This window comes from Salvelinus sp. IW2-2015, linkage group LG18 (genome assembly GCF_002910315.2).
Source record: "Salvelinus sp. IW2-2015 linkage group LG18, ASM291031v2, whole genome shotgun sequence".
Lineage (NCBI taxonomy): Eukaryota > Metazoa > Chordata > Actinopteri > Salmoniformes > Salmonidae > Salvelinus > Salvelinus sp. IW2-2015.
Genome location: NC_036858.1, coordinates 52,641,289 through 52,663,999, shown reverse-complemented (window position 1 = coordinate 52,663,999; position 22,711 = coordinate 52,641,289). Strand labels below are relative to the sequence as shown.

Here is a 22,711-nt window from a genome sequence, read left to right as displayed (position 1 = left end):
GGTATTGGAGTGACCATCACAAAGCACTGACCTCAATCCTATAGAAAATTTGAGGGCAAAACTGAAAAAGCGTGTGCGAGCAAGGAGGCCTTACAAACCTGACTCAGTTACACCAGCTCTGTCAGGAGGAATGGGCCAAAATTTATCCAACTTATTGTGGGAAGCTTGTGGAAGGCTACCAGAAAACATTTGACAATTTAGGCTACCCGAAAAAGTTAAACAATTTCAAAGAAATACTACAAAATACTAATTGAGTGTATGTAAACTTCTGACTCACTGGGAATGTGATGAAATAAATAAAGCAGAAATAAATAATTCTCTCTACTATTATTCTGACATTTCACATTCTTAAAATAAAGTGGTGATCCTAACTGACCTAAGACAGGGAATTTTTACTGGGATTAAATGTCAGGAATTGTGAAAAACTGAGTCTAAATGTATTTGGCTAAGGTGTATGTAAACTTCCGACTTCAACTGTAATTCTAGTGAAATGTGCACTTGCGTCAATCAGAACACACAAGCTCACCTCGGGAACATTCTTATTTTTCTGTTTTGCACAGTGTTCATGCAGAACCCCGCTTAGGCATGCGTAATCATATGACTGAATTTACAGTAATTAGATGTGAAATAATAAATTATGTCATGAGTGAACTACTGTAGAGTGGTGTATCACAGCCGTCCATGGTGACTGTTATACAGTAGTCTTGGCCAGTGGAATGTGGCTCTGACTGATTGTATAAGACAGACCAGACATCGGAGCAACACATTGGAGTTTCCCAACCTGTCAAGTGTGTGGGCATGACAGTGAGTTATATGCATTTCATTGTGGCCTTTGAATGGAATATACAATATCAATCCAAACACTTGAAGTTATCATAATAACCATAACATTTCCTTGGAGGAGTTAGATGTTTACAGAAGGATGAAATCTGAACATGGGCTATTAGGGGTTTCTAGTAGTACATGATGACTATAATGATGTGTTAAATATTTCCTTTAGACCGAAGATCTAAGTAGTGCGAGACATGCTGACCCCTGAAACATGGAGTTAGTGTTAACACAGTGTAGACCACAATTTATGACCCGAGGAAAGATGTGTCATAGCTAAGGGAAAATTGAACAACTTATTCTGTAAGTGTTTCCACACAGATGCCCATATCCTCACTCATATAAGACACTGTTTTGGCCTTTGAATTGGGGTTATTCTACTTGGTCAACCAACACCTTTGATCAAGACCAACAGTCCTCTATTCCATGGCACCAGTTTACTAGCCATCTCACTTCAGACCACGCCATGCACAGTCAGCTGCTAAGAGGCTAACCTTGGAGACGCTAAACGCTTTATCCAGAAGCATGACCGTGAACTTTACAACTTTACTAATGGAAGGACCACCCACCCACCGGGATGGTCAGTTCATATATTGGAGCCAGGGAATGCCCTCCTTAGACGTCAGCGGGGGTGGCTGTAAACATGGTCGTGCTCTGTGACTTACAGATTGGCAGGGGGTGAGGGTTCCACTGACTCACAGAAGACAGATGTTGGCCCCCAACTGAGCTCCAGAAACAGTATGTCCCCCTCATCCGCCTGTCTTTGAGTGAGTACCCAGCGTAGTCGTGTCTGTGTGTGTCTGTGTGTCTCTGTCTCTGTCTCTGTCTCTGTGTGTGTGTGTGTGTGTGTGTGTGTGTGTGTGTGTGTGTGTGTGTGTGTTGTGTGTGTGTGTGTGTGTGTGTGTGTGTGTGTGTGTGTGTGTGTGTGTGTGTGTGTGTGTGTGTGTGTGTGTGTGTGTGTGTGTGTGTGTGTGTGTGTGTGTGTGTGTGTGTGTGTGTATGTGTGTGTGTGTGTGTGTGTGTGTGTGTGTGTGTGTGTTTTTTCGCCCAGAGTCTCTCCAGACTAAAGGGCATGTTAAATGCCAAGCCAACAACTCGTCCTCTGTCTTTGAAGACCCACTGCCAGCCTTGCACACTATTGGGCACATGTTCTCGGTTCTCTGGGTTGTGTTTAAAAGACATTAAGCATTTTAACTCCAGCATACCACTGAGTACTGGAGCTACATCAAAGAGGTAAATTAGTCATAACTCAGTCTCAATGGAAATAATCATGTCTACTGCCTAAAGTCTACAAGCAGGATTATGTTTGCATAGTCAAACATGTAATTGAATCCTGATGCAATGAGTATGCCATGTCCTTTCACTAAACTGCTTAATAAACATTTTGTCCTCTACTCTGCGCTGGATGGCTCTCTATTGTACTTTAAGAGGCATTCTATTCTCAACTCTCTCCAGTCCTCTGACAATGACAAAGCATTCTTCCTGAGTGCTAAGTAAATGAAGGGCAGTAGTATGATGTTGATGACTACGATGACTACGATTAAAACAATTATGAAACGACATTCATTATTAGGCATTTGCAATAATGTTATGCAACTGTCTGCTTTCGCTGTCTGTGGAATTCAACACATTCAGATTCAATCTATTAAGTGTTCTATTAAGCATCTCCTAATGTTAAAGTGAAACCAGACAGTCTACGATCCTTTGCCATATTGATCTAAACCATTTCCCTTCCAATGCAGATAAGCCTGGTATTGAAACATGGATCATCCAGCACTCTGCCCTTTTATTACCACTTCACAACCATTCTCCATTCTCATGCGGTGCTCCCCAGGGACAGATGCATACGGCCTTCAGTAGTCCCAACGTGAGTGGGGTCCCAGTGTTTACCATTTCTAGGCGTCCCTGCGTCTGCTCCTGTTTCCATCATACCGTTTCTCAGTTATACTTCCATTGCCCTTTTCCACAACTTCACTGCTGTCGAGCAAGCAGGGGTTGTTCTATTTAATTCACTGTAGAAACCTCCTCAGTCAATATGGGGCCTACAGCTCAACATCTAATGTCTGCATACTGTAAAATCTACAAAGACCAACAGAGAGCATACATTCTGAGCGACAATTACTCTAAAGTGTTGACCCTCACCAAATACAGCTCAACTCAACACCGTAGTGAGAACTATAATGAGAAAATGTCCTTACCCAGTTGCCTAGTCTTCCTGGCTCTCCTGTGTTGCCTGGGAGACCTCTGTGACCCTGCAGATGGAGAAATACAGTGGTAGCAGTTACCATTAGCCTGGACCATGAGCAAGCCAAGTTGGTCTCATCCTGTATGTGCTATAAGCAACTCTTTTACCTATCATTGCCAATGAACGAACACAGAGACTGGCCCGTCAGGCTAATGGCTCTCAGCTCATGATTCAAAGCAGTGGTGCTGTAATGGGAACTGTAATGAGCCTAGTAGTCACCTTTGGTCCTGGTGGCCCCTGGTTGCCAGGCTGTCCGGGCATACACGTACAGGTGGCCCTTCCTGCTGTCAGTCCAATTTCAGCATACCCTCCACACTGAATAGAATAGAACTTGATTCGTCCATCTGTAGGGACAGAACTAATTCTTATGATTGGTTCCCTACTCCCTAGAGACACCACACAAACACACAGCACACATTTGGGAGGAGCACGTAGTGGACTTCTATGGGAGACAATGAGAGTACAGGCTAGATTAAAAGACATACTGTACTGTACGTATCGCTCAGTGAGGAACATGAACCCGCTGACAGTCGCATCCAACTCACCACACTGGAGAGCTCACAGCAGTCCTCTGAGTAGGCCTTCTCTGGATCACAGGACACATCCATCTGCTGGAGGTCTACCTACAGTACCAGGACATGAGATATTATGGTCAGTGTGCTTTCATATGAACACTGAATTGACTGTGCTGCCTTCATCAATGTTGACTACAATTGCAAAATACTGTAGGCAACCCAGCATGATTTGGTCTGAACAGCACAGAACTTACTGAGGCGGAGCGGTCTCCCACAGCCCTCTTTACAATGGAGGTGTAACCTTGGTGGATGATGAGTCTGGGATTGTCGATGTGCTCCACGCTCACCTCCTCGCAATCCACCAGCAACTTGACCTTATCGCCCTTGACCTGCAGCGCCAGCTTGTGCCACTCGCCGTCAAACAGCTTTTCCACCCGGTGGAATGTGCGCAGCATCTGGGTGCCACGGGGGCTGGTGTAGAAGAAGTCCAGAGATCGTGTGTTGCCCTGGAAACGGAGGCCCACCTGTTCACGTCCATCAGTGTCGCTGACCTGCCACAAGTTCCAGGACCTCTTGGCGGCGTCCTTCGTAACCTTAAATGTGGCAATGATGGAGTAGTCGGAAGGCAGGCCGTCGGGGTACACATCACTGTTGCACGACAATCATGGTGTATTAGGAGACACTGAACATAGATCAAAACATACTATTTTCATCTAGAACATGCATTTGCATTTGTAGTGCAATTGTATTTAGAATAAAACGATCAAATACTTTTGAAACAACACAATCAGTGTTGCACGGGCTTAACATTTGATAGCTTTTCCCACTGCTTTTAAACCTCTGCTTTTGGTTTCAAAACCACCCTAGTTGGAAACTAGTTGGAAACTCTGAAACTGAAACTTAATCTACCATTAATGTTTTCAATCACAGCAGGCCTGTTGCACAACCTAATTGTATACACCATCTTCTCTCCCTCTGTGGCTTCCTGTCAAGGCAAATCACTCCGGTTGCCTTTTTGATGCTATACTTTGACATTTTACATCATTCTTTGTTTCCATGATTTGTATTTAATTTATAGTAACACACTTCTGCTATTCAATATAAACATATATTAGTTGTCAGGCATTGAACATTTTACATTTTTGTAAAAGAAAATGTAAGGGAGTACATCAGATTTAATATTGCAGATAGATTGTAGCTTCCATCAATGTAATTGTCTGCATCCCTTTCAATCCCCCATATATATTTTTTGGGAAATATATATACATATACACACATACACGTACATACAGGCATTGAAAGTTCATTGGGGACAGCTTTGCTGGCCACAACATACATTGGGAAAAGACCCAACAAATAGATGAACTACTGATGTTTAATGCCTCCCAGCAATAAGTAGACAGACAGCATAAATCTGTGTGTAGCCTATCTATGCCAAGAAAGTGTCAATGAGGGTTTGAAGATGGCTGGGGAAACCCTCCCCTATTCCAATTTAACGATGATGTCTTCATTTCCAAAGGAAACCCTGGATGATAGGCTGATACACTATAACTACTCATAATGCATTTTGACCAACAACACATCATTATGCTAATCAACAAACGAGTCAATTACTAGATTCATCCATTGTGATGACTGAATGAAATTCCAGTAGTGTTCCACCAACTGTCCATTGGTGAACATCAAGTTATGAAGCAAAGGCACATTTGTAGGTTTCCGTGCAGGAGAGGAAATCAAATCTGTTGTTTGGGAGAGACAATTACACTGAGTGGAAAAACCACGGATACCCCATTGGCAAAGGAGCAGAGAATAAACGTAGCTCATACAATACACGTCGCTATTAATCTTTCATTTTGGTGCATGGTCCTAGCTCATGTTGACTAGCTCACATGGGAGGAAAGTAGGAAACCTTAAGATAAACATAATTATTCACCGTCAGTGAGGAGGAATGACAAAGTTTGGGCGCTGGGTCTCGTTCAGGAGGATGCAACATACTGGAAATACTATAAATAAAGCTAATATGATGACTTTTTCTACATGTCAGTGAGGCATGTCGATTCTATAACAACATGTTTCTAAAGTTCGAACAATGTTGTGCCATACCCATACACTTTGGTTGATTACTTTTATCTGTACATTTGTGCCTTTTTAATTATGTAATTATTTTAACTATGTGTGTTAAGTTTGTATATCAGGAAAATTCTACTCAGGACCACTTGAGAAATAAGTGTTTTCCTGTGTTATCCTCTGAGAATCAACTTTACATCTTGACATTTATTTCTTTGAAACCTCACAATCAAATTCCAATCTATTCTAATCAATTTGGCCTCAAATGTGCATGCAGACAGTACCTCATTGTTTTGCGTAGGTGGATGGCAGGGTTCACACGGTAGGCCACTGAATCCGGTTCAGATCCGTCTACTTTCCTCACCCCTCTGGACTTAGATACACGGAACTCCTCTAGCATGTCATAACCTCAGAGTAAAAACATGCAGCTCAGTTTTTCACCAATGTCATGTTCATAGTGTTGAAGGGTTAAAGTAAGGCAGTGAATGATGAGGATCTGGATGCATTTTTAGACATAAAACACATCATTTGAAAAAGTCACAAAGTAGATTGAACAGTGCAGTGGCAGTGGGCATGTGGAAGGACTGGACAGGTGAATAAATCAAAAAGTGATTTATCGCAAAATATGATCAATCAAACAATGATTATTGGTATTCATGTTACTGGTATTCAACAGCATCAAACTTTTTCAATCTAATGTTTTGTGAAATAGTTATTTGTTCAATCAGTGTTGATTTACAGTAACTTTAACAAAGAACAGAACACTTGATTACACACTACAAAATGTCATTACACTTGGCACAACATTAATTCAGTTGACTCTCATTCCCAGTTGAAGGGTGTCATATTTCCTAATTCTATGGGTGTCATTTCATTCAGAAAATGGGAAGTCCGGATGTTTTTGACCTCACAGTGACGTCAGTTGGGGTTAGTAGTGATACATTCTGTTAAACCAAAATCCCATACTGACTGCAGGAACTACTCAAGAGGGGAAGGATGTGTGCTCTTCTGAGAGGGTTATGGTTTTATGTACCAGTGCTGCCACTTGCTGGTCATACAGAAATAGAGGATCAAATTATATTGCATTGCAAGGAACACTGTTCATAAATTTCCACGCCAACCAACTTTGCTAATATTGGAAAGAAAGAAAACAGACAGTTTTGAGAAAAGCTAAAAATCAATCAAGCAGTATTATTATACCCACAATAAACAGCAAAAGGAAAAAAATGTCATTTTATGGTACTTACTTGGTAATTCCTGGCATTTGGTCAATCCAAAGAAATTGAAAACCAGCATTTCTTTTGAGGCTGGCATTTTCTAAATGTGATGTGCCAAGGATTATAAACACTTGCAAAAGTAAAATAAGCAAAGTTCTAAGATCAAGGAAATCTCACTTAAATGTTAGCATTTCCCCCGATTATCTATAGTGAGGAACAGTGCACTGTTTTACTAAATTGGTAGGATTAGGTCTATTGTAATCAAATGCAAATAAAAAATACTCAACAATAGAATAACATTACCCTACTCCATTAATAATAGAAATAACAGCATTCTAGAAGAAATGTTGATTACACATGAACACAAAAATATGTCAGACATGTATTTTACAGGTTTATGTAGGTCTATAAATCAGCATCAAATAATCTATAAAAATGATGTCACTTTTCCATCTGGAATTAAATGATGTCCAATAATAATATTAAATCAAGTCCAATCATGCAATTGGTCAGAAAAGTGCCTATAATAACTTGGTCACAGCTAACCGTACCGAAGGAGTCATATAATTATTCATGAACCGTAAAAAATATATATATCAACTTCACTATGTCAAAAGAAGATTATCCCAACAAATCAAATCATACAATATCAAATCATGTTCACATATGCTCAAATCTCAACCATTGAATAGAATTGAGATATTTAATTTAGTCAAAAAAGTAGGCTGAAGTTAATTTGATTCTTTGACATTTTGTTCCCATAAAACACTATTCATTATCCAGATCCAAAACCGGTACAGTAGAATCTACTTTACTGAATTGATGGAGCTATTATCTTAGTCTACTCTTAAATCAGACAAATTACACGTTTTTTTCTTACTTTTCCGTATATATATAATTATTTATTTTTATCCCCAATTTTGTGATATCCAATTTGAATTAGATGCCAGTAATATTTGTCCACAATAAATCGATGGCCAATTGTTTCCAGCACACACAAAACCCACCATCATATTTCAATTACATTATAACAAAATCGAAACATACCTATATATGAATGTAGACAATATTGTAAAGATCACTCACATATTCCTGAAAAAGAGGCCTGATGTGGACTGCTTTCGGTTCCTTTACAGTTCCCGCAGTGAGGATATAACCAATTTTAAAGTGGCATCCCTAGGCCAAACCATGCCTTAAACCATTCAGAAAGATAGTGGCTGGTCTCAGGAAGACCTGACCCTTCCTTGCGCTCCACTCTACCTTCGGTCCCCACAGGCCTGTCTCCTCTGCTGAAACACACTGGTTGTCCTGAGAACGCTCAGGGCAACCATTCAGTTCTTCTTTCCTTTTTTACACACGTTAGGAGCACAAGCAAAATCTAAATCTTTCGACGCATTATTGATTGGGATGGCATAAAATAGACTGAAATGAATTTGCAAGGAGCATGGTAGCCTGTCCTTTCCTACACCTGTCATCTCCTCTGAAGCCTCCCTAATCATTATTCAGCAATAAATATGTACATTTTTATTTGCATATTAACTTGTCACAGTTCATATACGTATTTTCATTATTTTAGGCTACTTTTATAATCATACTTTTATCAACTAAAAGGTGAAACATTTTTGGTTATGTGACCGCCTTCCCAGGACAGTCAGTTGCTGTCCCGATTTCCACTGGTAGAAACGTGTAGTATGTCGCATTCATACGCGAGGAGCGCTCCGCAAACGTTCCCCGCACAGAGAATGGTGGTGCAGGGAATACCATTAACCCAAAACCCGTAAAACACTGCACTGAACCTGGGCATGTGGCCTAAAATAAACGAGAGTTGGATTTGTCAAATGTACCCTGCTTGTGGACCTTCACTGATGACATGGCTCTGAATGAAAAATCTAAATGTATGTTCTTTTGAGGCACACACCTTGGCATTAAAGGCACAGTCTGTACATGTTTTGTTATTCATTTCAACAAATTAAATATAACCAATTGATCTGCTCCTTTGTTTACATTTATGTTGACCCACAGATGGTATGGGCTGCTTGTAGGCTATAGGCCCATAATTGAGACAAACTTGTCTCTAACTTGACATTTATGGAATGAGCACCACTATCACAGCTTTTACACAGCTCTTAAATTCGAGAGAGGTAAAAGTTTATATGATCTGAGAGATTTGGAAGAAATGATCTGTAAGAAACTCACAGGTAGACCATGTTGAAATGCAACAATACAGATCAAGTTTCCACATTTTCTGGGGTGAAACTATCCCCTGCTCAACTATTGTTGTCCTATTCAAAGATATCGAGTGTGTTAAATGCAGAAGACACATTTCAGTTGAATGCATTCAGTTGTACAATTGACTAGATATCCCCCTTTGCCTTTCCCTGTATATTATATAATAACACAACGAGTCATCACTGGACTTTATGAAATACTTCCCATTTCCATATGATGCTAGATTTCTTTTGTCTCCTGTTGTCTCTCCACTACATCCTATTGGGTCAATCTACAGAAATTATACATTATACTGTAACAATAATGTATAACATCATATAAAAAAACAGACAAGTATGTGACCCATGTCAGTATCCCATGGTAGCTTTCGGCTAGCAGATTTATTACAAAACGTTAACAGCGATCATTTCCACTCTAGCAAAATGAACCATACACTGACGAATGCACTACAGAATGTCTACTCAGGGTCCAGGGAGGCCAATGTCCAAGGTAAAATGGCACACATCGCTGTAAGTTGACCAAACAAAACAGTACTACCTAAGGTAAGGTGGAGTACTTTAAAGCCTGGATATTGAGGGATTTCTCTGTGAACTTGCCATCAACAGTCATCTCAGTCAGAACATAATTATTTGCAGTGTTTACTATGTGGTAGGCTACATGTATATTGTATTGCCCTTTAAATGCATTTTGGCAGTACATCATTGCATTTTAAATAGATAATAGATAATTGAGGTGTCCCACAGGGTAGCGTGATGCACCGTCTGTCACACGCATGTCAGCATACAGAACATTCAGTAACCCTCTCACGAGTACAATGCTGTGTGTTACCATTCATTAGTGTGTAGAATTGTTAGTTGACCATACAGTGTGGTCTTCTCCATGTTTTTTTTTCTTTTCAGTTTCTTTAAACTTTTCAGATTTAGCGTCAAAAAAATAAAATAATCATAATAATTTGACATTATTCACATAAAATTAAATACATTAAGACAAACACAAGGCCATTGGCATTCCATTCTCACTTAATAATAAACAATTTTTCTATTCAACAGAATATTTTACATCTTCACAAGACTTTAAATAATCAACACATACGCCAGTCTCTCTTGTCACTTTGGGCCAACGTGACTCCTGTGGTTGTCTCAAGGCCCCTGACTATCTCTTGGAGGTCTGGGCCAGTTTGCTGGGGGTCGACCTTCTTTGAGGAGTGGGGATTTTGGAGGGCTTGCCTCCGTGTTGACGTGACGACGAGCGGGGTGTAGCCCGACTGGTGTCACCCACCGTCTCCGATGTGTCGGAGCACACCGATGCGATATCCGAGATGTCGAAGTCTGAAGCATCGCTTCCCCTCCGGCTGCTCCCTCGGCTGCCTGCTTTACTTCCAGGTCGGCTGCCGGACCTTCTCGATTCTGGGGGACAAAAGATTCCGGTATGGTTGTCTGGTTACAGCGACTGGCAACGTTAATAGCAGAGCCAAACAGCAGAGCCCTTTAGAAGACAGAAAGCAGTCACTGCTTTTCAAAAGAATGCTCTACTCACCAAATCCTATCGCCTGTCCCCGTGCTTTCATCACAGCAGCATTGATCAGGGTTCCCGGCTCTTCACCCGACTGGAAACCTTTTCCTGACAAGTATCCAGGGAGCCGCAGTTTACTTCCCTGTATCGGAGTGCTCTGCAAAAGACAGAGCATTTGTTAGCATTTTTCTCTATGTTTACAAAAAAATATCTTGGTACACAATGGTAAATCACAGAAGAAGACGATACTGTGTTTGAGTTGATTCTCTAGTCTAGTACATCGACTCTTCGAACACTGGTAATTCTTCTCTAATTAGCATGTTATGCAATGTGGCATTCTGATGAAATCTGATCAAATCCCACAGACATCCAATGTAAGGGGTTATTGTGTTGAATGAAAAGTTGATGTACTGTATGATATTTAAGTAACAACCTAAACGTGTACAGTGGATTAACAGATAAACAGTTCAACATGCAACACAGAACAGCGGGCCAGTTCTTAGTTTGAGTTAGTTAGAGAAGGTTTTTGACAACAGAGAGAATGTTCCACAACGATCACCAGTTAGTACTTTAAAACATTAAATAAAAATCCCAACTGAAATCGGGCCTCTAATAGACAACAAATATACAGCTTATGTACTCGCTTCAATCACAATTTGCTCCCTACACCTCCCCTTTGGCCTTAACACTTTGATGCTAGCAGATCTGTAAGGCGTAAGCCTTCTCTACACATTTTACACCTATCCAGACTCTTTAGATCAGGGGTGGTCAAACTTCTGGGCTTGGTTATTTATTTAGAAATGTAAAATGTAAACAATATCTTTTTAGGGTCTTGAAACAAAAGCTTTTTTGAAAGTAATCATAAAATTAGAATTCAAACATTAAATCAGATCGCAGCCATATAACAACACATTCTGATTACCATTATTAAAGATGTATAAAACATTTCACCATTGTAGCATAGAAACTGCAACCGAGTTTCTATGTTCATCAGGCTAATAATGTTTTGGGAAAATGTTGCAGTTTTAAAGCACATTTTCTGCAATTCTACACATTTTTCTAAGGGGCAGCGGGAAAATGTAGCAGTCTTGAAACTAATTCCCTGCTATTCTACTCATTTTGCCATGGGGCAGAAAGAACATTTTGCAGTTGTAATGCCTGTTTCCTGCAGTTCTACACATTTTGCCATGACGAGTGGTGGGAAAAGTACCCAATTGTCATACTTGAGTAAAAGTAGAAAATGACTCAAGTAAAAGTCACCCAGTAAAATACTACTTGAGCAAAAGTATTTGGTTTTAAATATATTTAAGTATCAACATTAAATGTAATTGCAAAAATATACTTAAGTATCAAAAGTAAAAGTATAATCATTTCAAATTGCTTATATTAAGCAAACCAGATGGCACAATTTTCTTGTTTTTATTTATTAATGAATAGCCAGGGGCACACTCCATTTACAAATGAAGCATTTGTGTGTAGTGAGTCTGCCAGATCAGAGAGAGTAGGGATGACCAGGCATGTTCTCTTGATAAGTGCATGAATTGGACCATTTTCCTGTCCTGCTAAGCATTCAAAATGTAATGAGTACTGTTGGGTGTCAGGAATAACATATGGAGTAGAAAGTACATTATTTTGTTTTGGAATGTAGTGAAGTAAAAGTAAAAGTTGTCAAAAATATCAATAGTAAGTACAGATATACACAAAAACGACTTAAGTAGTAATTTAAAGTATTTTTTACATAAGTCATGGCTAGTGGTGTAAAGTACTTATGTCATGTTGATATGATATCTGAGTGAGAGTGACTAACAAAATCAATGAGGGCCCCCTGGAAGTCAGGGCCCTTGGGCACGTGCCTTGGGTGCCTGGTCAGTAATTTGACCATGATTACTACAAGGTTAAGATAGCTGACTAGACTAACTTACCTAGCAAACTATAAAATGTTAGCTGACATGGGATAATTGATTGACCGTCAATAGCTATGTTTCCATTAACTTGTCCAGTGATTTTTTTTCGACATTAGAAAGTTTGCATAGAAAATAGATGCAACAATTGCCTGCTAGGGTGAATTTCCATTTAACTATCTTGAGTCGATAAAAACTGCTGATTGGAATGGCGTCACAAAATCGCAAGAACCTACAGTGTGGAATAAAAATGTAGTGGTTGAATTGTTTCCATTACCCATTTAGGCAAACTGTGCTTTAATACATTGGCGACAACTGTATGCCTTTCAACCTATCTGTTTCCTGATAGAATGCAATAAATTAGTCATATTTGCCACATTCTAATAATTCTCATGTGCCTAACATATCGCCACGGCTGCCTAGGTTAGTCCGTGCCATGGTGAAACTTGCACTCCTGCAGATTTGAAATAATTGGATGGTAAAACTTGTCAGCCAATCAGAAAAGCAAGGTGAAGCAATTCAGGTATTCTTGAAACTCAGGAAAAACATTATTTTTATAGTTATTTTTTATTTATTTTGCAAGCAGTAGGCTAGGCATTTAGAATTAAAGCTGCAATGTGCCATTTTTTTTATAGAGCTGTCGTTATCATTGAAAGAATGTCTTGCATGATCTGTTCTGTGTGCGCTATTTCTATGCTTCCCGATCATAAGTTTAGTTTTTGTGTCTTTTACTTTCGGTTTTGTTCACCAGCTTCAAACAACTGAAAATACAATATTTTTGGTTATGGAAAATCTATTTCACAGCAGTTTAAATGGTAAAATGACTCTCTACACTATACTTGCTTGTTTTGTGACAGAACCTGAAATTAGGCGAACTATTAGAATTTTAGTAACCAGGAAATGGCGGAGCGATTTCTTCATAGTGCATCTTTAAATGTGGAGTGGAACTTATAGCTATGTGATGACATCACGTGCCCCACATACCTACAAAAGTACTCGGCAATCATAATTTATTCACAGTTAATAATTTATTCACAAAAACACAGTTCCCATCATCATTTGTAGCAATAAAGAAAGATAAAGAAGAAATAAATCCACTCCTGTCGAACGGATGAAAATGTTGTCGATCTTTAGAAAATGTCTTCTTTATCTGCCGTTACCAATATTTGGTTGGCCATGCTTTAGATATTCAATGATTGTGAAGTTAGGGCCAAGGGGAAGGGGTAGGGCTATCTAAGTAGTTATTAGTGTAAAAATCGACTTTATTTCATTTTTCCTTTTACTCAGACACTATACAATTCAGTTAGATGGTATAGTAGGAGGCAGCAGTTGTTAGGTTCAGAGCTCTGGAGCGTTCCAGACCCTGTTGATTCACTATACCTCAGAGGATGAACCTTGGCTCTCAAAGGAGTCTGATGATTTAAGAGGAGTGGAGGGTTTGCTGTTTGTCAGCCAGGGTTTATCATAATTGCGAGTTATGTGTTGGGGAGTCTGGGGGAATAATGGCAAGTCAAACACACAAACACAGGGATTCAGATGGAGAAATCAATAACTAAAAGGAGTACAGGTAGACTAAATGAAGAGCTATGATATATGACAAAAGAAAGGAATGGTCAAAATATATCAGACAACAAAAAACAACATATATAAACAAATGATAAAATAGACAAATGACAAACAATAGATATGGTTGGGAGCATGTGGGGAATGGCAGACAAACCAACACACACCATTTCGGTAGAAATTGTTCAAATACAACTAGCTTCCTATGGTCATTAAATTCAAGTCATTAGCCAATTTTGCTCTATTGTCAGTGAAGTTAATAAATGTATTTGCTGTGGAAGAAGGAGTATGTAGTCAAAAGCTGCTACCCAGATTGTGGGCGTCTCTTACCTTGGGTGTGCTGGGCAAGGCTGGGTTATTATGCTGGGCAGGACAGCTATGGCTAGAGTTTGACCTGTTGGGAGAGGCAGCCCGTGACGACGGTCGCGACCTACGACCTCTATACCGGAAGCTTGCCATCACCTGAGTGGTGCCCTCTGGGACAATGAACTTTTCTCGCAGCTCCATGTTTGTCCTGCCTTTGGCTGGGGGGTAAAATATGACAACATACAGTAAGACATATGCATGGTTGTTGGTGTATGATTGATTATAAGTAAGGTGAACCTAATTCATTTCAGTGGAGTGAGTAAATGTATGATGAGTACCTGCTTTTAGAAACAGCAGACCATTTGAAATGAATACAGGTTGTTGTTTATACTATTTGTGATTGGACTATTGTGCAAATAAATGAGTGTGAATGAAGGACATGCAGTTTCACATCACTTAGCCACACTGGCAAACTCACTGAAAACAAACAGTCCCAATAGGAAGTGCTGTGAAAAGGACATTCTTAACCGATAGAGATTCATATGGACAGAGTGCTTAATGTACAGTACAACAGACTCACTCTGCACATACAAATCAATAAACGCCTCCATCACCCCAACCTCGCAAAACAAAACAAAATAAAGATACATATTAGCTGACTTTGCTCTCCAATTAATCTCTACCAGAGTAGAAGAATCTATGGTCACCCCAAAAAATTGATGATGAATTCCAGTGGCTTAGAACATCAGCCATATACCTATAAGTAACTATTTCTCCCCAGCATAGCCTTTGGGTGGGAATAGTAAATTGCTGGGAAACCCAGTGATTGTCAGCGGCACTGCAAAAAGAAAAGGTGCACAAAGCCACTGGCTGCTTTTTAGATAGATAGATAGATAGATAGAAAGATAGATAGATAGATAGATAGAGAGAGACAGCGATAGAGAGAGACAGCAATAGAGAGAGAGACAGCAATAGATAGAGAGAGAGCGATAGAGAAAGAGAGACAGCGATATAGAACGAGAGACAGCGATATAGAGAGAGAGAGCGCGAATACGAGAAAGAGAGACAGCGATTATAGAGAGAGAGAGAGAGGAGAGAGAGAGAGAGAGGAGAGAGAGAGCGATAGAGAGAGAGAGAAAGAGAACGATAGAGAGAGCGATAAGAGAGAGAGAGAGAGAGATAGAGAAAGAGAGCGATAGAGAGAGAACGATCGAGAGAGAGAGAGTGATAGAGAGAGAGAGAGCGATAGAGCGAGAGAGACAGCGATAAAGAGAGAGACAGCGATAAAGAGAGCGATAGAAAGAGAGAGCAATAGAGAGAGCGATAGAGAGAGAGCGACAGAGAGACAGCGATAGACAGCGATAGAGAGCAATAGAGCGATAGAGAGAGAGACAGCGATAGAGAGAGAGACAGCGATAGAGAGAGAGAGAACTGGTGTTAGCCTGGAGGTCAGTAAGTAAAGAGAGATTCAGAAGTAGGTGATGTGACTCGGAGAAAATGACGGCATGCATGAAGACCCACAGACTGCTGGATAACAGGAGAGTGTGAGTGGAGTCGCTTTATGGGAACGCCATTAACAATGAGCACTCCAACACACCCGTTTTGTACACACACCTACACATTAACACCCGCACACATACGGTGATGCAGACACACATACCACTGGGGGGTTCATGGAGCAAGGTGAGAAAGTGTGAGATTTGTTGCCAACCTATAGGAGACTGAGTAATTGAAGAGTTTGATTCCGAGCGCAACATTTTACTCCCGTGGTGATGAACTGGAGAGGAAGGCGTAGGAAGCAGTAGGAAGGCATTTTTTAGCAGGAAAATTGAAACACATATAGAGGAACTTACTGCATGGCAGTAGGATCTGATATTGTAAGCAATTGAGTAGCAACATACACTCAGACACACACTCAGACACACACTCAGACACACACTCAGACACACACTCAGACACACTCAGACTTAGACTCTACATGCCACATTCAGCCTTATCCAGCCATATCATTTAATCAGAGTGAAAACCATTACACAACATCAAATCATATGGTAATAAATACTGAATCAGCTGTAGCACCGCTATCTAAAAATAGACAATTAAAACATAAGTGACACACGAGTGAAACCGAATCCAGAGATTTGCCTTTCTTAAAATTAATGACATTTTATCAAGTTTACCCTGTCCTGTCTGGTGCCTTACCTCGACACGGGTCGTTCTTTACAAGGAACTCATCCAGTGCCATCCAGCCTCCACCAACGCGCACCATCACAGTGCTCCGCAGGATCCGCACCAGACGCAGCTGTTGGGAGTCTCCGAACTGCAGAGGGAGTAGGGAGGACAGAGAGGAAGATGAGGCGGGAGTCACTGAGCACTACTCTGCATCAACAACACTGGACAAGACTTGAAGCTGTGCAACACCAGAAACTAGCAGATGCTACAATTTGGAGATTGTTAGGAGGAAGTTTATCCTTCTATTAGTTGGTTCCTGATTGCCTGATTACATTGCATTTTCTGACTTGTAGAGTACAACGACTAGTTATACATATGAAATATGACTTAACTAAAATGGATTTCACTTAATCACTAGATGAGAGGAGATGGTTTTGCTGTCTGGTTTCTTTCTTTTGTTGCTCAGCCAAGCCCATTGATTGAGACACAAAGCAACAACATCAAGGTTTCATTCTCATAGACACAAATGAAGGGTCAATCCAACTGGTTTAACCTTCTCAGAATGTATTAGTGCATTCATCATTGTCAACAATGTGGGATTGGTGTGTGACTTGTGAAATTGGGATACGTTGATTTGTAATTGTGGTGAAATGGGTAACGCTTTACTTGATACCACCTGTCAACAGGCTTATCGTAGCCTACATACATCTGTCATAATCATGATATAACAACTGGTATTTTGACTGGTTTGGGCATCTGAGGTCAATATCATTGTTATGACAATGTTATATATCCATTATGATTAAGGTTGCAAGTAAATGTAATAATTAGTAAGTTAATAATTTGTCACAAAGGGTTGCAATATTTTCATTAATCAATATTATAATTTAATATTGGAATGTTTACTTATTTTCTCATCTAATAATTTTTTTCACATTTTAAACTGGAAACTCCTATAACAGGCTGTATAATATAAAGAGCATTAGACTGAAGAGATGATACTCAACCACTAGGGAGCACTATAGTGTTGCAGTCTATCCTTACCTTCTTTTGGGATATTTTTGTTATTTTCGACTTTACTATGGGATGTTTGCATGTAACTTGCAAAGCTTTCAAACAAGCCTGATATGGAGGGTGAACAAACAGCCAAGCGTCATAAGATGAGGATTTGCAGGAGAAGCCAGCCAGTTGGATATGGCCATGGGGTTAGCAGATTTGACAACACAACAATCATGGCCTCATGCTTTCCATCAAACATTGTCACATCATAGCACAATCAATAGCACAAACAGACAAAACTGACAAAATCTCCTGCACACCAACAACGTGAACAGTTGCACTTTCTATCACTACAGTACAAACCACCATATTCATAGAGGATGCATTGACATTGATGGAGGAACCAATGCAGCTAAGCTCCAATGAGGAACAACATGGGGGATGGCATCGTATCATCTCTCTAGTCAACCACGGTGTAAACAATCAAACATGACCACACATTGATGAGCCTCCAGTTAGGTGCCTATTGTAACAATTTCATTTAAATTCAAACTTTGCACTATGTGATTCCCATAATGATTGAATGACACTGGTGAATTTTGTGATCAAGTACAGTAAAAGTGATGAATAGAATTGGAAAATGATCTGGAGAATAAAAATAGTCACAACAAATGGCTTAAGAATGCCCATTTACCAGAATACAGCTTTCCAAAACCGCAACGTGTAGGTGGGGGGTTAGATTTTGACTGTCCCTGTTTGCTATTATCTCATCATCATGTAAGCAGTGAACCAGACCAAACTGTCAAAAGAATTGTTTAAGTTGATTTTGAGTAATAAACAAATACAAACTGGTGAAGAAGACACACATAATCTTACAAATACATGCTGTATATGTTTCCCCTATATACCCCTATTCATTCTCCTCAACAAACAGCCATCAAGCTTCAGAAAGTGAATGGACCATTCATTTTATATGAGTTATGTATCCTGTATTACAACATGCATTTCTTTGCCCATTTGAACTCAATAAAATAAAATCAAGCAAGATAATTTCCTAACAATGGAAAGGTGTTCGCACATCTTTAAAGGAAAAGCAGTTAATGTTTGTTGAACAAAAAAAGCTGTTATACAAAGTCATGTCAGCCATTATTGAGACAAATCAATCCCAGGAAATAAAAGAGAAGCAACAGACAACCACACATTAGAAGCATTCTAAATCCCAAACTGCCCAACGGTTAAATTAAAGCACATGAAGGGGTAAAAACTTGGAAAACCTATTATTTCTTATTGGAAACTCAAAAGCAACTACAAATAAGAGGGAATAATTGAATCAGCATTGGACTTCAAAGCATTATAACACTTGACTGCCTTACATGCTGATTTTTAGTTTTAGAAATGATCACAAGCTCAATGTTATTTCCTATCTAAATAAGAGCATTACTGCCACTATTTTTATCTGCACAATCAACCAGTACAGGTTATATATACACAAAGATGCATTTTATGACACTGTGGCCATTTAATTCTTGGCATGAGCTGAAGAAAGACCATGACCCAAAAGGGGATCATTTTATTGCACAGTCATTCCTAGCGGGCTACTACATCAATGGTCCTCCACCTGCACCAGTTATAGGCACCAGCTGCTTTCCCACGCCAGCCAGCCAGACCCAATCCAATATCCCAACTACTTATGCCGGTGGAACTACCCACATAGCTATTATTATTATTATCATAGACTAATAAACAAATTAAAAGTGAGCCTTTTCAAGTGAATGGAAATGTCTGAAAGAATTATTGCTTTCAGACAATTGGAAAAGAAACAGGGTCAACAAAAAAGAGAGGAGGGGTTGATTAGGCACAGCACCACATCATAGATAACAACAAAGAGCGGCCTGAGCCTGTCATATGTACCTGGTTTCCAAGGTAGAACTGGTCGTGGAAGGGACAATGAAAAAAAGTTACAAATTAGTTTTTCATAAAGCACATGTTTCACTGAACACTTAAGGTAACGTATAGAGTATACACAAAATCCTCTTACCCTGTATTTGTTGGCACCAATTTGCTCAACTTGGAATCGTTTAGGACACTTGCATTTTGCCACTTGGCGTGTAACCTACAAAAGAAAAAAACAGCATTATTTAGACATCATTTATATTGCGGGAAGGTAATACATAATGTTCCAATGATTTACGGCAGCGATCATCAACTAGATTCAGCTGTGGACTGATTTTTTCTTGAGCGGATGGTCGGGAGACCGGAACATAATTACAAATAATTTGTAGGCTGCAAATTGACCGCAAAAATATAAACTCAGCAAAAAAAGAAACGTCCTCTCACTGTCAACTGCATTTATTTTCAGCAAACTTAACATGTGTAAATATTTGTATGAACATAACAAGATTCAACAACTGAGACATAAACTGAACAAGTTCCACAGACATGTGACTAACAGAAATGGAATAATGTGTCCCTGAACAAAGGGGTGGGTCAAAATCAAAAGTAACAGTAACAGTCAGTATCTGGTGTGGCCACCATCTGCATTAAGTACTGCAGTGCATCTCCTCCTCATGGACTGCACCAGATTTGCCAGTTCTTGCTATGAGATGTTACTCTTCCACCAAGGCATCTGCAAGTTCTCGGACATTTCTGGGGGGGAATGGCCCTAGCCCTGACCCTCTGATCCAACAGGTCCCAGACGTGCTCAATGGGATTGAGATCCGGGCTCTACGCTGGCCATGGCAGAACACTGACATTCCTGTCTTGCAGGAAATCACACACAGAACGAGCAGTATGGCTGGTGGCATTGTCATGCTAGAGGGTCATGTCAGGATGAGCCTGAAGGAAAGGTACCACATGAGGGAGGAGGATGTCTTCCCTGTAACGCGCAGCGTTGAGATTGCCTGCAATGACAAGCTAAGTCCACCCCAGACCATGACGGACCATCCCCCTCCAAATCCGACCATCATCCCTGGTGAGACAAAACCCTGACTTGTCAGTGAAGAGCACTTTTTGCCAATCCTGTCTGGTCCAGCGACGGTGGGTTTGTGCCCATAGTTGTTGTTGCCGGTGATGTCTGGTGAGGACCTGCCTTACAACAGGCCTACAAGCCCTCAGTCCAGCCTCTCTCAGCCTATTGCGGACAGTCTGAGCACTGATGGAGGGATTGTGCGTTCCTGGTGTAACTCGGGCAGTTGTTGTTGCCATCCTGTACCTGTCCCGCAAGTGTGATGTTCGGATGTACCGATCCTGTGGAGGTGTTGTTACACGTGGTCTGCAACTGCGGCGAGGTCGATCAGCTGTCCGTCCTGTCTCCCTGTAGCGCTGTCTTAGGCGTCTCACAGTACGTACATTGCAATTCATTGCCCTGGCCACATCCGCAGCCCTCATGCCTCCATGCAGCATGCGTAAGGCACGTTCACGCAAATGAGCAGGGAACCTGAGCATCTTTCTTTTGGTGTTTTTCAGAGTCAGTAGAAAGGCCTCTTTAGTGTCCTAAGTTTTCATAACTGTGACCTTAATTGCCTACCGTCTGTAAGCTGTTAGTGTCTTAAGGACCGTTCCACAGGTGTATGTTCATTAATTGTTTATGGTTCATTGAACAAGCATGGGAAACCGTGTTTAAACCCTTGACAATGAAGATCTGTGAAGTTATTTGGATTTTTACGAATTATCTTTGAAAGACAGGGTCCTGAAAAAGGGACGTTTCTTTTTGTGCTGAGTTATAATATTTGACTAAAACATAATCATTTCAAACCGTGCTTGCATTTGTATACAATCACGTGTCTCTCTATTACGCGTGGGAATACTTTGGAACTGGTGTTTTTACAGTCTTTTATGTCCAACAATGAAACAATGTTTTTGCTCAGAAAACTTGGGGGGCCAAATAAAACCAACTGCAGGCCGCCCGTTGGGGGAACCCTGATTTACGTTCTGAGTTATATGTCAACACATATACAGTAGTACCTCATCTTCAATTTTGTCTGCATCTGTGAGGGGTTTGTATGCCTCTTTGTTGGGATGAAGGGCAGCCACAAACTCATAGTAGTCGATGTAGCCGTCACCATCCCGGTCAAATATGTCTGCTACCGCACTCATCTCCAGCCGACTGGTAGGAAATTCTGGAATGTAAAATAAAAAAACAGGGGTAAGAATTCTCTCATTTATGGGAAACTTGACACTCAATGCATTTTCACACTAGCATACTGAACTGAATCGTACTGTGCTGGCTCAGATATTTTATTTTCGCATTGTTCTTTCCAGCATAGTTACATCTATGGTGAATGTGTAACCATGCCAGCCCAAAGCAGCTCAGCTTGGCTTGGCTCTGTAATGTGAGGGTATAGGTCAGGGGTGTAAGGGTGTAAGGGTACAGGTCAGGGTGTCAGGTAGCCTAGCATTTAAGAGCTTTGGGCCAGTAATTGAAAGGTTGTTGGTTTGAATCCCCGAGCTGACTAGGTGAAAAATCTGTCGATGTGCTCTTGAGCAAGGCACTTAAACCTAATTGCTTCTGCAAGTCGCTCTGGATAAGATGCAAAATGTAATTTTGCTGGGGGCCAAATTGGTTATATTTCCTCGCTGTCAAAATTAGCAAAACATTTTCCTATATCCATAGTTTTTCAACGCTCCCTGACTGTCTATCATTCATTTAGGTGATTATTAGAGAGCTGGTCAGTCAATAAACTGTATGAATGTAGGTCCATTATTATTTCTACAAAGTTTCAATTTGGTTTTAGTCATTTTCAAGTATATTGACATCGTTCCCCTCAACCCCCTCACAATTGTATTTTCTAATTGAATATATATATATATAATTTTTTTACTCAAACCACCTGCAAGCCTGATTGGATCCTCTCACAAGACTTACTGGAGGAGAGGATGCCTTCAATGAACTCCTGTCTGGTGACCTTTCCATCCTGGTCCTTGTCAATGCGTCTGAAGAAGTCCATGACACGTGACTTCTTATGGTTCATCCATCGCATGTAGCGCTTCCGCCACACATCAAAGTCAAAGTTGGCAAATTCCTTCAGCTGAAAAAAAATTAACCACAATACATTGTACACTATGACATACATTATATTGCACATAGTGATAATTTCTGAATGTCTCCATAAAGAACATAAAGTAATGAACATTTAGCTAACATAGCGTTAAATGATC

The 22,711-nt window shown here is 40.3% G+C and overlaps 2 protein-coding genes across 28 annotated transcripts in view; both read right to left on the bottom strand.

The window, feature by feature from the left end:
• Positions 1 to 6,997, bottom strand: part of LOC111978784 (collagen alpha-1(IX) chain-like) — a 33,821-nt gene extending 26,824 nt beyond the window's left edge. Inside the window, exons 1-6 of the mRNA XM_070448602.1 lie at positions 6,903 to 6,997; positions 5,940 to 6,063; positions 3,843 to 4,236; positions 3,619 to 3,696; positions 3,293 to 3,388; positions 3,027 to 3,080 (exon numbers count right to left, since the gene is read on the bottom strand). Of these exons, the coding sequence (XP_070304703.1) occupies positions 3,027 to 3,080; positions 3,293 to 3,388; positions 3,619 to 3,696; positions 3,843 to 4,236; positions 5,940 to 6,063; positions 6,903 to 6,969 (813 nt within the window). The 5' untranslated portion in view covers positions 6,970 to 6,997. The remainder of the gene's footprint in view (positions 1 to 3,026; positions 3,081 to 3,292; positions 3,389 to 3,618; positions 3,697 to 3,842; positions 4,237 to 5,939; positions 6,064 to 6,902) is intronic.
• A 2,451-nt stretch (positions 6,998 to 9,448) lies between these two features.
• Positions 9,449 to 22,711, bottom strand: part of LOC111977567 (dystonin) — a 198,098-nt gene continuing 184,835 nt past the window's right edge. For 10 of the 27 annotated variants that reach the window (XM_024007053.2, XM_024007056.2, XM_024007061.2 and 7 more), the window contains 11 exons: positions 22,419 to 22,581; positions 21,518 to 21,672; positions 19,593 to 19,667; positions 19,466 to 19,483; positions 18,249 to 18,353; positions 16,586 to 16,703; positions 16,044 to 16,160; positions 14,408 to 14,601; positions 13,895 to 14,005; positions 10,638 to 10,770; positions 9,449 to 10,507 (listed from right to left, as the gene is read on the bottom strand). In XM_024007053.2, the coding sequence (XP_023862821.1) occupies positions 10,254 to 10,507; positions 10,638 to 10,770; positions 13,895 to 14,005; positions 14,408 to 14,601; positions 16,044 to 16,160; positions 16,586 to 16,703; positions 18,249 to 18,353; positions 19,466 to 19,483; positions 19,593 to 19,667; positions 21,518 to 21,672; positions 22,419 to 22,581 (1,443 nt within the window). In that variant the 3' untranslated portion in view covers positions 9,449 to 10,253. The remainder of the gene's footprint in view (positions 10,508 to 10,637; positions 10,771 to 13,894; positions 14,006 to 14,407; positions 14,602 to 16,043; positions 16,161 to 16,585; positions 16,704 to 18,248; positions 18,354 to 19,465; positions 19,484 to 19,592; positions 19,668 to 21,517; positions 21,673 to 22,418; positions 22,582 to 22,711) is intronic. The other 17 variants (XM_070448597.1, XM_024007059.2, XM_024007063.2 and 14 more) reach the window with 12 other exon arrangements.